Consider the following 17,140-nt stretch of genomic DNA (forward strand, 5'->3'; position numbering starts at 1 on the left):
ATTTGGTGGGCCGGGAAACCAGTACGAACCCCAGGGCGGCTCGTACTAGGGTGGGCCACAGGATCCCTAGCATGTGCGGCCCCTGGCTCCGCCTGGCGGCGTCTCCGCCGCCTTGGTGGCTCATCGTCATCCGATGATGATGAGGAGGATGCTGATGATAAGAGGAATGTGGGGTCATCCTCATCCTCACTGGGGCTCTCGGAGTCGGAGGCAATCTGGGCATATGCCTCCTCGGCCGAGAACACCCGGCGGGCCATGGGTGTGTGTGCGTGTAGGTGTGCGTGTGTGTAAAACTTTATTATATGTGCGTGTGTGTGGGGGCAACGGGTGTTCGCGTACTAAAAAAAGGAAAAAAGGGCAAGTGTTAGGAAAAAAAAAAAGTTGCTGATTAGCGGTACAACGCTGATCAGCGGTGGGGCAGGCGATGCGCTAACAGTGGACGGACGCTAAAAAGTGCCGACCAGTCAGCGAACGCAGAAAAAAAAGTGGTGGTGAGGGGGCTAGTGGTGGTGGTGGTGGGGGGGGGGGTTGGGGGGAGTGGTGGGGGGATGGGTGGAGGGGGTGGGGGGGCTGGTGGTGGTGGGGGGCTGGTAGGGGGGGGCAAGTGGCAGGGGGGGGTCTGGGGTCTGATAGATGGATCAAAAAAAGTTTTGTGTAAAAGTTAAAAGTTTTTTTTTTTTTTTTTTTTTTCCTAACTAACTTTTCCCTTCTTTCCCTGCCTAACGATGCCTCTCCCTCACTGACCCTAACCTACCTGGGTGGCGATGGGTGCAGGAGGGTGATGGATGGCGATTAGGGGGACACAGGAGCTGGTGCTGGACGATGCTGCCGGGTGCTCGTGCAGAACAGGAAGAGGAGGGGAGAGAGGAGCGCAGGAAGTTTGAATCTCGCGCCTCTCTCCCCTGCACCAATCAGCACCCTGGACAGCAGTGTTCAGCACCAGGGCCAGCACCGCCTCCTCAAATCCTCGGACTGCGATTGGTGGTGTATAATTACGCCACCGATCGCAGTCTTTTTCCGGTTCATCGGGTCACCGGACACCCGAATGGACCGGAAACGCAGAAAACCGCAGGTCTGAATTGACCTGCGGTTTTCTGCGATCGCCGATACGGGGGGGTCAAATGACCCCCCCCTGCGTTGTTACGGGATGCCGGCTGAATGATTTCAGCCGAAATCCCGTTCCGATTAACCCCCGCGGCGCCGGAATGCCGATTTTAAGTCAGGACGTACCGGTACGCCCTTGGTCCTTAAGGACTCGGGAAATAGGGCGTACCGGTACGCCCTGTGTCCTTAAGGGGTTAATACTGCTGGTATGAACAATACCCCACAGTGCTCCCCATAATGGCCTAATAGCGTGGTGCCAAATAAAAATAATAAACTCAAATACTTACCTCCATAGGGGCTGTCAGCGATGTGGTACGGGACTCTTGCAACCTATGTCCTAAGCTCAGGTGTCATAATGATGATGATGTAATTGTGCCACCCGGCCTACGATAGCTTTAGGCACTTAGTGAAGAAAAAGAAAGATCAGCAGCTCTCACCTGCCCCTCCTTCAGCTGTGAGCATGGCTAACCCGAGTCAGGCAACGGGTAATTGTATGCAAAAAGGGTTTGAAGAAATTCAGCTCCACTTTGATAAAGGAATGTAAGTTTATTTTGCTTGCAGTAAAATCTCACCCATCAGTTACAAAAATAGCAGTCTTATCTACGCGTTTCGGGCTACCAAAGACAAATTTCAGCCCTTCCTCATGACACAGTAAGACATTAAAAATGAGACCTTTTAAAGGGGAAGGTGCACTTGTCTTCACTAATTGTTTTCTCAGGCTTGCAACCGCCCCCAGGAAAAGGTGCCACACCTTTAAATAACTCTTCTTATGAAAAATAAATAAAAGAAAAAACACAAAAAAGACATTAAACCATACATATACATAGTGGGAAATAACTATGCAAAAAAAGAGAAAGAAATGAGGGGATACGCATAATATATATGCTGGATATAACAAATTATTTTGCTGAGAAGTAGTGGAGTATAATAAAGGTTATATTACAAACAAGGAGAGAAAAGATCTCCTAGGAGTGTTCTCAAAAAAGAAGGAAAAAACTAAAGATTTTTTTTTTTTTTTTTTTACTGCACTTGAACTATAGTATGTGAATTATTGCTGCAGGATAAGGTCTAGACGTTTATTAAGGCCGTCTGGTTGGCGTGTATTCAAAGCAAAAATCCAGAAAGACTCTCTATTTAATAATTTTCTTCTGTGGTCTCCTCCACGTTTAGGCAAGAAAACTTTTTCTATGCCCTGTACCACCATGTCTGATGTGTCCCCACCATGGCAAATAGCAAAATGCAGACTAGCTGCAGATATATTGCGATTGCCATGGTGGGGCACATCAGAGATGTGTTTCCGTATTCTGGATTTAATTGCGTTGATAGTACAACCCACGTATTGAATATTACATTTTTTACATGTGATTAAATACACAGCATGGGTTGTATTACAATTAAGGTATGTTTTGACTGGGAAGACTCTATTATTTGAAGTGGAAACAAAAGTCCTAGATATTAACATATGTGTGCAGCAAATGCACCTGTCGGTGTCCACACCTAAAACTCCCCTTGGTCCTAAGCCAGACTGGTTGCGATTTCTTCTCTTCCTGATACAGGCTAGGGCTGACATAGTTTGCGATGGTGGGCGCTTTCCTAGCTGCGCATTTAACCCCATCTGCAACTATGTCAGTCCACTCCTTATCATATGCCAGTATAGGAAAATGTTTTTTTATTATGTGACATATTTGTAAGTACTCTGTACTATATTGAGTCACGAAAAAATTAATTCTACTACCACTGCCATTGGTATTGTCATATTTATATTTATTTCTTTTGCCTGTATTGCATGGTGAGCCCTCTTTTTGCAATAATTTTTCCTGTCTAGGATAAAGGAGGGACCCCCTTTTAATGGTTGAGACCTGTTGTATAGCATCCTCTACTTGTTTCATGCCATAAGCTCTTTTACCCAGTCTATGGGAGATATTTCTAGCTTCATCTAAAAAGCTTTTTTCTTCCGTGCAGTTTCTTCTTGCGCGTATTATTTCCCCCCTGGGTATATTGGCAGTTACATGTTTTGGATGACAGATGTTGCATATAGTGTGGTATTCCCTGCCATAGGTTTTCTATAGGTGCAGGTGGAGACTTGATTGGTGGAGGGGTCCCCCCTCAGGCACAAGTCCAGAAAAGAAACCTCCCGTATATCATGGTGGACACTGAAAGAAATAGTGTCCACACAGGAGTCAATGTAACCACAAAAAGATGGTATGGCCGCCACATCGCCCATCCAGATTAGGATCAGGTCATCGATGTAACGGCCATACCACCTGATGTGGTGCCAGAAAGGGTGGGTGTCGATGAAGAGAAAACACCTCTCCCACCTCTCCTAAAAAAGCTGCGTAATAAAAAGAAAAGAAAAAATCCTCAAAGGGTTTCTTTTAACTCAACGGATTTGGACTCTATTGATTCTGAACAGGATCTTACCTATTCATTGACGCAGACCTCACAAAGTCAAGAAACTGTTTCACACAAAGCGGTTTAAAAAAACGGAGGGCGGGTCGAAAACATGGAAAACCGCCGGCATCCAGTGAGATACAAAAAATGAAAAAGGACAGGATGAACTTGAAGTAATCTATTTATCCGCCTCCATACTGTCAGTTCATGATATCAGTATACTTAAAGGGGTTGTCCCACTTCATAAAATAGGTTTTATCTAATCTATTTACCCCCACACAACATATCTTCCTATCCATGTTATTATCCAAAAGCTACCTTTCATTCAAAAAATCATGTAAAGCGATTCCTTTGTTGTTTTCTGTATCCCATGGATACGGCCTCTTTCGTCCGGCCGCATCGCTGTGCCGCGCCTGCGCACAACGGCTGAACAAGTACTCGGGCCGCCTCTCCATTCCTACAAGTACGCGCACGCCCGCGCATGCGCAAATACAGCAGGCGGGTGCCGGAATCAAATAGCCGGCACCCGACCTCTATGACAGGGAGCGGGACCTTAGGGGTTAACTGCCGCTGATCGCAGCCCCCTATCATAGAGGTCGGGTGCCGGCTATTTCACTCCGGCACCCACCTCCTGCATTTGTATTAACATTGGTGGCGCAGTGCGCCCCCCCCCCCCCCCCCCAGTATAATATACATTCAGTGCGGCCACCCCCCCCCCCCCCAGTATAATATACATTCAGTGCGGCCACCCCCCCCCCCCAGTATAATATACATTCAGTGCGGCCACCCCCCCCCAGTATAATATACATTCAGTGCGGCCACCCCCCCCCCCAGTATAATATACATTCAGTGCGGACCCCCCCAGTATAATATACATTGGTGGCGCAGTGGGAAGTGCCAATGAGGGTTAAAAAAATAAATAAAAAATTAACTCACCTCCTCCAATTGTTCGCGCAGCTGCCGGTCTCCTGTTCTATCTTTAGGACCTGTGAAAGGACCTTTGGTGACGTCACTGAGCTAATCACATGGTCCATTACCATGGTGATGGATCATATGATGTACCATGTGATGACCACAGTGATGTCACCAAAGGTCCTTTCACAGGTCCTAAAGATAGAACAGGAGACCGGCAGCTGCGCGAACAATTGGAGGAGGTGAGTTAATTTTTTATTTATTTTTTTAACCCTCATTGGCACTTCCCACTGCGCCACCAATGTATATTATACTGGGGGGGTCCGCACTGAATGTATATTATACTGGGGGGGGTGGCCGCACTGAATGTATATTATACTGGGGGGGGGGGTGGCCGCACTGAATGTATATTATACTGGGGGGGGGGGGGGGGTGGCCGCACTGAATGTATATTATACTGGGGGGGGGGGTGGCCGCACTGAATGTATATTATACTGGGGGGGGGGCGGCCGCACTGAATGTATATTATACTGGGGGGGGGGGGCGCACTAAATGTATATTATACTGGGGGGGGGGGGCCGCACTCAATGTTTATTATACTGGGGGGGGGGCGGGACCTCACATACGGCTCCATGTGGATGACCTCATACACATGAACGAGCACGCAGGGTGAGTCATGAGGAGGCGTGGCCTTCACTCAACTGCCTGAGAACCAGGAAGTTATCAGGACATCTACTGCTGATAAGATTAAAAAAGCAAAGTGGGACAACCCCTTTAAGCGAGGCTTAACCTTTTCTCCCACTCGCCAATTTGATTTGTTTAGAATGCTTCTGGATGTCAACAGGCTGGACCGCGCCTTCACTCTCCGCCGGCACTTTGTGTGAAACAGTCTCTTGACTTTGTGAGGTCTGCGTCAATGAAGAGGTAAGATCCTGTTCAGAATCAATAGAGTCCAAATCCGTTGAGCTAAAAGAAACCCTTTGAGGATTTTTTCTTTTCTTTTTATTACGCAGCTTTTTTAGGAGAGGTGGGAGAGGTGTTTTCTCTTCATCGACACCCACCCTTTCTGGCACCACATCAGGTGGTATGGCCATTACATCGATGACCTGATCCTAATCTGGACGGGCGATGTGGCGGCCATACCATCTTTTTGTGGTTACATTGACTCCTGTGTGGACACTATTTCTTTCAGTGTCCACCATGATATACGGGAGTTTTTTTTCTGGACTTGCGCCTGTGGGGGGACCCCTCCACCAATCAAGTCTACACCTGCACCTATAGAAAACCTATGGCAGGGAATACCACACTATATGCAACATCTGTCATCCAAAACATATAACTGCCAATATACCCAGGGGGGAAATAATACGCGCAAGAAGAAACTGCACGGAAGAAAAAAGCTTTTTAGATGAAGCTAGAAATATCTCCCATAGACTGGGTAAAAGAGCTTATGGCATGAAACAAGTAGAGGATGCTATACAACAGGTCTCAACCATTAAAAGGGGATCCGTCCTTTGTCCTAGACAGGAAAAATTATTGCAAAAAGAGGGCTCACCATGCAATACAGGCAAAAGAAATAACAAAAATAAATATGACAATACCAATGGCAGTGGTAGGAGAAATAATTTTTTCGTGACTCAATATAGTACAGAGTACTTACAAATATGTCACATAATAAAAAAACATTTTCCTATACTGGCATATGATAAGGAGTGGACTGACATAGTTGCAGATGGGGTTAAATGCGCAGCTAGGAAAGCGCCCACCATCGAAAACTATGTCAGCCCTAGCCTGTATCAGGAAGAGAAAAAATCGCAACCAGTCTGGCTTAGGACCAAGGAAAGTTTTAGGTGTGGACACCGACAGGTGCATTTGCTGCACACATATGTTAATATCTAGGACTTTTGTTTCCGCTTCAAATAATAGAGTCTTCCCAGTCAAAACATACCTTAGTTGTTATACAACCCATGCTGTGTATTTAATCACATGTAAAAAATGTAATATTCAATACGTGGGTTGTACTATCAACGCAATTAAATCCAGAATACGGAAACACATCTCTGATGTGCCCCACCATGGCAATCGCAATATATCTGCAGCTAGTCTGCATTTTGCTATTTGCCATGGTGGGGACACATCAGACATGGTGGTACAGGGCATAGAAAAAGTTTTCTTGCCTAAACGTGGAGGAGACCACAGAAGAAAATTATTAAATAGAGAGTCTTTCTGGATTTTTGCTTTGAATACACGCCAACCAGACGGCCTTAATAAACGTCTAGACCTTATCCCGCAGCAATAATTCACATAAATCAAGTGCAGTAAAAAATAAAAAATAAAAATCTTTTGTTTTTTCCTTCTTTTTTGAGAACACTCCTAGGAGATCTTTTCTCTCCTTGTTTGTAATATGACCTTTATTATACTCCACTACTTCTCAGCAAAATAATTTGTTATATCCAGCATATATATTATGCGTATCCCCTCATTTCTTTCTCTTTTTTGCATAATTATTTCCCACTATGTATATGTATGGTTTAATGTCTTTTTTGTGTTTTTTCTTTTATTTATTTTTCATGAGAAGAGTTATTTAAAGGTGTAGCACCTTTTCCTGGGGGCGGTTGCAAGCCTGCAAAAACAATTAGTGAAGACAGGTGCACCTTCCCCTTTAAAAGGTCTCATTTTTAATGTCTTACTGTGTCACGAGGAAGGGCTGAAATTTGTCTTTGGTAGCCTGAAACGCGTAGACAAGACTGCTATTTTTGTAACTGATGGATGAGATTTTACCGCAAGCAAAATAAACGTACATTTCTTTATCAAAGTGGAGCTGGATTTCTTCAAACCCTTTAGGCACTCAGGGAATGGTGGGGCAGGGAGACATCTAAGGCCCCTTTCACACGGGCGAGTTTTCCGTGCGGGTGCGATGCGTGAGTTGAACGCATTGCACCCGCACTGAATCCTGACCCATTCATTTCTATGGGGCTGTGCACACGAGCGGTGATTTTCACGCATCACTTATGCGTTGCGTGAAAATCGCAGCATGCTCCTCTTTGTGCGTTTTTCACGTAACGCAGGCCCTATAGAAATGAATGGGGATGCGTGAAAATCGCATGCATCCGCAAGCAAGTGCGGATGCGGTGCGATTTTCACGCATGGGTTCTAGGTGACAGTCTATTCACTGTATTATTTTCCCTTATAACATGGTTATAAGGGAAAATAATAGCATTCTGACTACAGAATGCTTAGGATAATAGTGCTGGAAGGGTTAAAAATAATAAAAAAGTTAACTCACCTTCTCCTCTTGTTCGCGTAGAGGCCGGTCTGTTCTTTAGCTGTGGCTGAAGGACCTTTGATGACGTCAGATCACATGCTCTATCACCATGGTGATGGACCATGTGATTGGAGCATGTGATCTGACATCACCTCAGGTCATTCAGTCCACAGCTAAAGAACAGACCGGGATCTACGCTAACAAGAGGAGAAGGTGAGTTAACTTTTTTATTATTTTTAACCCTTCCAGCCCTATTATACTAAGCATTCTGTATTCAGAATGCTATTATTTTCCCTTATAACCATGTTATAAGGGAAAATAATACAATCTTCAGAACATCAATCCCAAGCCCGAACTTCTGTGAAGAAGTTCGGGTCTGGGTACCAAACATGCGCGATTTTTCTCACGCGAGTGCAAAACGCATGACAATGTTTTGCACTCGCGCGGAAAAATTGCGCATTTTCCCGCAACGCACCCGCCTCTTATCCGGGCAAAAAACATGACGCCCGTGTGAAAGAGGCCTAATGGAAGCTGTCATTTCCCATAGCCCTGTCACTGCCCAAACTTTTCTCCGGGTCGCACCGCCTAATGCAATCGCCTAATTGTCTTTGAGCCCCTGCTTTCAGTTATAATGTGTATGAGAAGACACTTTGAGCATTACTTACCCTTTCCTTTGCTCCACAGATTACGCGATCCTGACTAAGATCACATAGACTGGCTGCAGGCTCATCCATTGACATTGCAACCACATGTGCTCCTTTTTCTTCCTGTTTAGCTACATCTATGTTATGCAGCTGAACAGGAAGACTGTGGTCACAATGTCAGCGGAAGGTGGTCAAGTGACCTTGACCAGGATCACAGAATCAGCATGGAGAGGAAAGGATTAGCATTGCTCAAAGTCTCTTCTCTCCACAGCTTATCTGAAAGAGTTTTTTAGGTACAGACCCCGAGAACGCCTTTAAGCTGAGGTAATGTATAGATTTTGTACTCCAATATCAGTATTGGACTGGTGCTTCTGAGATGGCCTATTACACAAGCATGTTGTTAGGAACACAAAATGTGGTTCTTCTTTTTTTACTAATCTTTAGAGAATGAACCAGATCTAGTTATGTGCATTATCTTATCTAAAGAAAATGCTGGGAGATTACTCCAGCAGAACTGTTAATGTAGCTTTACTATATAATCACCCAAATTTACATTAACTCTGCATGAAAACTGTAAAATGGTGTTAAGTGGTGAATATTTTCTTTATACATAATTGCTAGCCCCCTATCTGAAAACACATCATTTCAATAAGTAGGCTTTGTTTCCTGTGTTATGCATCAGATACTGTAGATTTTCAACAAAAGCCCCATTCTTTCTCCTGATATACTGTATGGCTTTTGTTGTAATGATGTTTAACCTTCAGGTAAACGTATTAATGCATTCAGATCCTTGTGGCTGCTGGTCAGTGAGGACGACGTATGTTTCAAGCACAAAGAATAATCCCCTTTTGGTTATTTTAGCTTTTGGAGATATACACTGTAATGTGAAAGCGGAAACATAATAACGACACGCAAAGCTGTTTAACAACGTAATTACACTGTAGACTTTACCAGCAGCATAAAAGACATTTATAACAAAGGCATTTGGTGGCTCAGTAAAAAGTTCCCATTCTAGCACAACATTAAAGAAAGAACATAAAGTATACTGTATGTATTTCATCTGTGGGGATTCTGAATTCTCATTATGTCTCATTATAGATAAAGACGATACTTGTAGACTTGGTAAAATACCTACCCACGTGTTGTCACGTAAAGAATAAAGCTAAAAAAAATAATGCATATCATGATGATAATGATATAGGCTACCTATTATGGTACAGTAAGTCATCTTAGTCTATGTAGACCTGACATATAAACAAGGCTACTCTTCATTGCTTCTACCAAATGAATACTGAAACATGGGTCAGCAGACACAGATCAACATTTCTGTTATAAAACCACAAGAGGTCTCAACTGGCAGTTTTTCAAGGGATAAACTGAGGTTTATATGGCATATGGGGCTGGAGTTGTAATGTACCATGCATAGCGGTAACCATCTAAAAGTCTATGAATACTACAGTAGCCTGGCAGTGGTTTTAATCATCAGATAGTACCCAAGGGGACTGATGAATCTCCTGCAGTCTAATTTCAATGTCATGAGCCTTTAACATGGTTTGCTTATACTTCATGTTGCATATATAACATAAGCCTATTCTGTAATGCTGTACGGACAGTCTCCATTTACATTGGTCTTTATACAATAAAAATTTTTTAGAAGGGTCCCACAGAAAACTTATCACAAACTCAGGTGCGGATTGACCATAGACCTTACAGGGAAATTCCCTGGTGGGCCAATGCCAAGGAGGCCTCCTAGGCTCTCCTCATGAACCGCTAGTGGAAGTTTTTGAGGATGTTTTTTGTGCTGCTGGGGCAGTATATTGTAATGGACTGTAGTATTTGGCTCTGTTGGGCTGGTATAATGTGCCACACAATATGGTATTGCTGGCCCTGCCTTCCATCAATTTGAATCCAACTACAAAATAGGGAAATATTAAGTATTTTTTCCAGGGCCACTTTAAGTTCCCAGTCCGCCCATGCACAAGGTGTACTACTACTAGGACACATCCGTCAGTGATCTGTGGGGACTACCTTTTTTATATTTCTCTGTAATGGCATAGCCACTGAAGGGAAAATGAAACATTGCACTCTATCCATTGAGATGAATGGGCGTCCATGTGAGGGTTTGTTCATCAGGTTTAAAGGGTATCTGTCACCTCAATTCTTGATTATTATTTGCAGTAATACCTGAGTAATAATGCAGATAAGAAGTTCAGACCACCATTTTTCTCCTTAGAGAGGAGATTTGTACCTATGAAGGCTGACCTATTTCATGTGCACTTTTAACATGTGTAAATGAGCCTCTAGGAGCAATGGGGGCATTGCCATTACTCTTAGAGGCTCTGCTCCCTCTGTAACTGCTGTGCCCTCTCCACTTTGATAAGGCAAGGTGTAATGATGTTTTTGACTTCCAGGACCTGTCAATCAAAGTGGAGCGGGTGCGGCAGTTGCAGAAAGAACAGAGCCTCTAGGTGTAATTGCAACTACCCTGTTGCTCCTAGAGGCTCATTTGCATATTTTAAAACATTGTTTTTTTTCTCAGCAATGCGGGCACAAATGTACATGGGACCAACACAGATGCCTTCAGCTGCCAAGCACATATGTGACAGGTCAGCCAGTTTTATAGATGCAAATCTGCTGACAGATGCCCTTTAAGTCAATGGCAAGTAACATGGGATAACCGTGGATATTTAACTAGATTTCCCTGTTCCATCATCATGTGCTATTTACTTACAGTTTCAGCAAAATAAAATAAAAATGGCCAATTACCAAAATGATGGATTTCTATCCTCCATTCCTTCTAGGGAAATAACAAACCATGTTAGGAAGTCATGCATGAATTAGTATACTCTGTTTCCTAGCCATATTTATAAGGGGGGACATTTATCAAGTGCATAGTTTTTTCGGTCATTTTTAAGTCTGTTTTTGGTTTCTTACGCTGCTCCAATTTTATGTGATGGTGCACAAGTTTCATTATTTTGGGGCACAAGTAAAAGGGAACCTGTCATGAACTTTATGCTGACCTCACTGGGGGTCAGCGTAAAATAGTGACAGAAATGCTGATATCAGTGCTGTGTGTCACTCATGAGCTACAATTAAGTGGTTGCTGAGAATGCAGGTGACAGATGCCATAAAGAAGTCTTCCGAAGCAAAAGAAAAAGCTTCTTGAAAGTGGCAAACTAAGAAAGCGGTAGGCAGTATTTGAGTCCTGATTAAATTGTTGTGCTAAACCCGTACTTCTCTCTGCAGCTGGATCCGGATGCCAGTACGATGCTTAAAGAACTCCAGCTGAAGCTTAGTGCCGTGTTGGATGAGCTTAGCTGCATATTCGGAGCAAGGTAAGTCTAATCATTGCAGGGCTCACACTATTCGGGTTGTATATCGGTTACTCTACATTACTCTGCTCCATTGTTTTTACTTATAAATATAGAAAAATGATTCCATTTACATAGCGGGATTGTCTTGATGCCATCAGTTGCCATTCGTTAGCCTATGGTTTTCTTAGCGTTTGGCAGACAGTCTGCTGCACAGTTCTTCCTGGCTTAAAAATGAAAAGAAACATGCCATAAAGCCAATGGTATCCATTCTATTATGCTGTGCCTTTTTAGTCACTTAAAAATCAGGCGAGACACAATTAGAAAAATTAGACAAGATAGAATTCACAGAAGAATTGAAGGGGTTGTGCAGTGTCCTGATATTGATGACCTATACTTGCGATAGGTCATAAATATCAGAATGTTGGGTGTTCGACTCCTAGCACCCCCAATCGGCTATTTGAAGGCCCTCTGCAATACTAATGCCCTATTGGTTTATCAAATTTTTAAAAATAGTGAATGCATAATTCCAGTATTCAGATACACCCAGATATACCCTCTAGATCTTTGAAATACGTAGTAATTCTCTGTTTGGTCCTAAGATAGAAAACTGAATTGATTTAATGCTTACAATTGGTGTTGAGCAAATCAACATTAACAAACTGAATTTCGATCCGTCGCCGTGTTCGCTGACATGATGATATCACCTCGTCTTCACGTTGGGTGGGCGCTATGATGGATCGAATTCCACTTTTAACACTAATTGTGAGCATTAAATCAATTCAGTTTGTGTTTTAGGAGCAAACAAAGAATTTGCAGGTTTTCTTCAATCAAGATAGCCATGACGGCCTCTCCTCGATCAAATCATTGAGGTGAGTTTGTTTTAACCCCTGATTAACCCCCTGATAGGCTGAATGTAATTCTCAGACGCTGTGATCAGGGGAAGGGGGGGGGAGGGGGTTGGCGAGATCGCAGTTCCCCATCATTGCGCTGGCTCCATACAATGGAATGCGATTCGTTACTAAGTAATTCGTAATGAATCAAATTTCTTGTCGAAGTTTGGCGAAGCAGCCAAATCGAATTTTTTAAAACTTCGGTCATCACTACTCACAATCATTGAATACTAGGACATCATGGATTTTCTTGTATTCAACCAATGCAGAAGCCAATGATTCCAAAGAGTGAGAACATAGGGGGGAATTTATCATTTGTTGTGGTTTTAATGTCAATTTTAAGTCTGTGTTTGCTTGGTGAGGTTGTGTAAAATGTATGAAATGGTGCACAATAATAATATATTTTGTGCAAGTGCAATATGGTGCATGTCTATGTCCGTAAAAGTACACCCGGGGGTTGCCTGGTGTGGAAATTAGACTTAAAGGGGTTGTCTCACTTCAACAAAAGGCATTTATCATGTAGAGAAAGTTAATATAATGCAATTACTAATAAATTGTGATTGTCCATATTGCTTCCTTTGCTGGATGAATTCTTTGTGCCATTGCATTATACACTGCTCGTATCCAGGTGCTGGCCTCTTAGGTGTGCATAGACCAGATCCTACAGTGTGCAAGCATGACCGCCACTGCTGGATTGCAGGGTGGTCATAACCCCTGGATACGAGCAGTGTATAATGTGATGCAAAAATGAATCAAGCCAGTAAAGGAGGAAAAGTGAATAGGGATAAGCAAACCCATGGAAGTTCGGCTGAACTTCAGGTCAAAGTTCGGGTTCGGGACCCGAACTTGACCCTGGACCCCATTAAAGTCAATGGGGACCCGAACTTCACTTTATTATTTTCCGTTCTAACATGGTAATAATGGAAAATAGTAGCATTCTTAAGACAGAATGCTAAATAAAATCGCCATGGAGGGGTTACAAATAATAAAAAAACTCACCTCATTCACTTGATCGCGTAGCCTTGATCGCACAAGTCTTCTCACTTCAGGACCTGCAAAAGGACCTGATGAGATGACGTCACCGCGCTCACTACGTGGCGAGCGTAGTGACATCACTGCAGGTCCTGCTGAATGAAGATATCTTCATTCAGCAGGACCTGGGGTGACGTCACCGCTCCCACCACGTGGTGATCGCAGTGACGTCATCACAAGTCCTTTCGCAGGTGCTGAAGAAAGAAGACCTGCATGATCAAGGCTGCGCGATCAAGTGGATGACCGAACTTCAGTGAAAAAATCTGGGTTCGGGTCTGGGTATCCAAACTCGCAAAGTTTGGTACGAACCCGAACTTTGCAGTTTGGGTTCGCTCAACCCGAAAAATGGATAATCACAATACAAGTGCCATGTATTAGCTTTGTACATGATAACTGCCAATTGCTGAAGTGAGATAACCCACTTAAAGATGTTCTAATCTGAAACCCTGACCTACTTTTTACTCCACATTTGAACCAATGTCGGAAAAATATGCACTAAATGTCGCATGCGGGCATCACTTGCAACATTTTTACACCACAAAACTGGACTATCATGATCTGTCAGCAGATTTCACAGTACAAACTGCATACATTATTAATCCTAGACCTGACGAGGCAGGTGTACTTACTTTGAAATTCCTTTTAAGAATACTCATTGTAATATCAGGTGGAAAATACTTTCAAGAAGGACAATAAAGCCATTTAGACACCAGAAAGATCAGGTCTAAGATATCTATATAATAATGTAATAACTTAAGCATTGTGAAAGCTGCTGACAGATCCTCTGTAATTTACATATCATGATCACAAAGGGATTAATTGAGGAAAGGTAGGCCTTAGGGATTGCAAATGCCAGCTACTTTCTACTAGACAAATTCTCAACCAAATAAGAAAATGAAGGGGCACATAAAATTATCCTAACACTACTATAGTAGGTTCAATTTTTTTAAATTACTATGTTGTATTGTACTTTTAGGTGTTGTATAATGCACCATTTTCTTGCCACGTAAAAAAACGAATCACGTTAAGAGGGCAACAAAGTAGCAAGATCATTCTAAAAACAGCTAGGTGAGGTGAGCAGACAGAGGCTTTAGAATTATTCTTGTAAAGTGGCTGACAAAGCAAATCAATTGGCAGAAAAAAAGGAGGACTTAAAACTTAATACAACTTTCTTGTGTTTCTAGTTTCCAGAACATAATTGAGGACTGTGTGAGACAAATGAGTGTGGAATTAAATCAGATGAGAGGCAATGGGAACACATCTACAAACAGGAACAATGCAGCAATGGATGCTGAAATCGTGCTGCGGCCACTGATGGATTTTCTGGATAAAACGTTAGTACTGAATGTCTTGTGGCACTGGAATGCTATTTCAATTTATTATTATTATTATTTATTACTAAAGCGCCATTCATTCCATAGCGCTGTACATATGAGAAGAGGTATACATACATAATACAGACAATTGCACTAATCATAAACAAGATGAGTTACAAACTGAAGGAGAGAGGGCCCTGCCCGTGAGGGCTTACAATCTACAATTTGACTTTTCATTTTCTTCTGATGGCTCTAGCATGTGTAATAGCCATATAATTACTTTATTATAGGGGCTCAAAGTAAAAAGGGGTTCTTTGGAAATTCAGAAAATAAAATTCAGGATCATAATCCCTGACAAGCAGAGCAGCGAGGAGGCTGATGCAGCTATTTAGCTCAGTGTTCTGAAGTAAATTGTCCTGTTGTGTGATTGGGACTGGTTTTGCATGTACTAGTAGGACAGTGGCCATTTTATTCCCCCGGATCATTGCTCCCTAGACAAAATAAGCCATCGTAACTAATGAAAGGTATTTGAGAATATATTTATAATAAAGTAATATTTAAGTATTTTCATTTTATTAACTCCCGGAGAACCCCTTTAAGCTTGTCCCATTATTACAGTGCCATTCTCTAAGCAGTGGGAAACCTGTCGATGCCTTGTAGTATTCCTAAACTTACCCCTTCCAGTCTCCCATTGAAAAGCAGATTTGCTCTCTCATTCACTAATTTATTCATGCATACATGCTCACAGACACACACTCATTACTTTGCTCACTAGGTCATTAAGTTAGCCATGTACTCATTATTTAACACTAGAGAGGAACATGTCCACAAAATCATCAACTTAACCTCTGTCCATTAATCTTCTGTAGTGCAGATTGAAATGTCACATTGCCAGATTACATCTCTACTTACAGATTCTGTACATGACATCTAATAAGGTTGACATGTAACATCTTTGATGACCGGATATAGTATATTTGATTATGCAATGCTACATGATGTAATCTATTGGATAATCACTTATTCATTTGATTTTATGATTGTTTAGTTTGTGTTCCTTTATACTGCAACCTTTCTCTGCACAGAGCCTACAGTTTTCTACACCATAATCTCCCTCTAAACTCTCATGGCCCTATTACACTGTCTGATGTACAGGCTATACGGTGATAGATAATAACACTTGCATCGCGCTTGTCTGTACTGGCTTGATTACATGGACCGATGCAAACGCAGTCGCTCCTCCCTCATTCTGTTCTATTCATTATCAGCAGTACATCCCTGATTACAAAATGAAATGTGCTGCCAATAATTATGCATCTTTCATCCTGATGAAAGATGCCAATCAGCCAACAAAAGAAAGTTTGCTCTTCATTAAATGGGGTAATTATAGAGAACGAATGTTCCTATGAAAGCATGTTCCCAATAATTGGCCCCAAAAATGGTGTATTCTGATATGATCCTAACTAAAGATGAGCTAACCAGTTAAGATTCCTTTCCAGTCCGGTTGTTGCATTTTTTTAAATTCAGTTCAGACCCGAATTGGCTCGTGCCAAACCAAAGTTGCTCCAATTGCCCTAAAAGTTGGTATATAACCCCCTTAATGAGTTTGATTGATTTCTGACTGTCCCTTGGTTTGTTTTTTCACTCTCCCTAACTTCCTAAGATTGTTTTCCTGGCAGACGCTGTAAGACCCAACCACTATAATTCACAGCCCTGCACAGAATGGCGCTCTGCTTGTTCTGCTAGAGCACCTCCCTGCCTGCTGTAGCGCTGATTGGCTGATCAAGGCTGTCTGTTAGCCTGGGAGCCAATCATTGCAATCTCCCCCGCCACACACACACTTCCTATAAGGGTCATGTGAGAACCCTTCCTCTTCCTCCCTAGTGTTTTTTTCCCCGCTGACGTGTGCACTAAAATGGTGCTGCATGCCGTTTTAGTGGATTCATAACAAATTCAGGTTCGTCTGCTGTGAGAAATATAGCAAAGTTCAGACCAAACCCGGTTCCTTCATCTTTAGCTCTAACTTCTCTGTTTTAAAGGGGTTTAAAGCAGTTATTTCATATCAGTAAATGGCATTTATCATGTAGAGAAAGTAATATAAAGAATTTACTAATATATTGTGAATTTCCATATTGCCTCCTTTTACTGTCTTGATTCATTTTTCCATCACATTATACACAGCTCGTATCCAGAAGTCACGGTGTCCGCTGCAGTGCAGATACAAGGTGGCTGGGACGGGAGATGCTGCACATGCATGCCTATGTAAGCTCCC

At 42.6% G+C, this 17,140-nt stretch overlaps 1 protein-coding gene across 3 annotated transcripts in view; it reads left to right on the forward strand.

The window, feature by feature from the left end:
* The window catches only part of UNC13C (unc-13 homolog C), a 908,495-nt gene that overhangs the window by 657,592 nt on the left and 233,763 nt on the right, over nucleotides 1–17,140 (forward strand). For all 3 annotated transcript variants that reach the window (XM_044279668.1, XM_044279669.1, XM_044279667.1), the window contains 2 exons: nucleotides 11,563–11,651; nucleotides 14,737–14,886. In XM_044279668.1, the coding sequence (XP_044135603.1) occupies nucleotides 11,563–11,651; nucleotides 14,737–14,886 (239 nt within the window). The remainder of the gene's footprint in view (nucleotides 1–11,562; nucleotides 11,652–14,736; nucleotides 14,887–17,140) is intronic.

Source organism: Bufo gargarizans, chromosome 2, assembly GCF_014858855.1.
Source record: "Bufo gargarizans isolate SCDJY-AF-19 chromosome 2, ASM1485885v1, whole genome shotgun sequence".
Classification (NCBI taxonomy): Eukaryota; Metazoa; Chordata; class Amphibia; order Anura; family Bufonidae; genus Bufo; species Bufo gargarizans.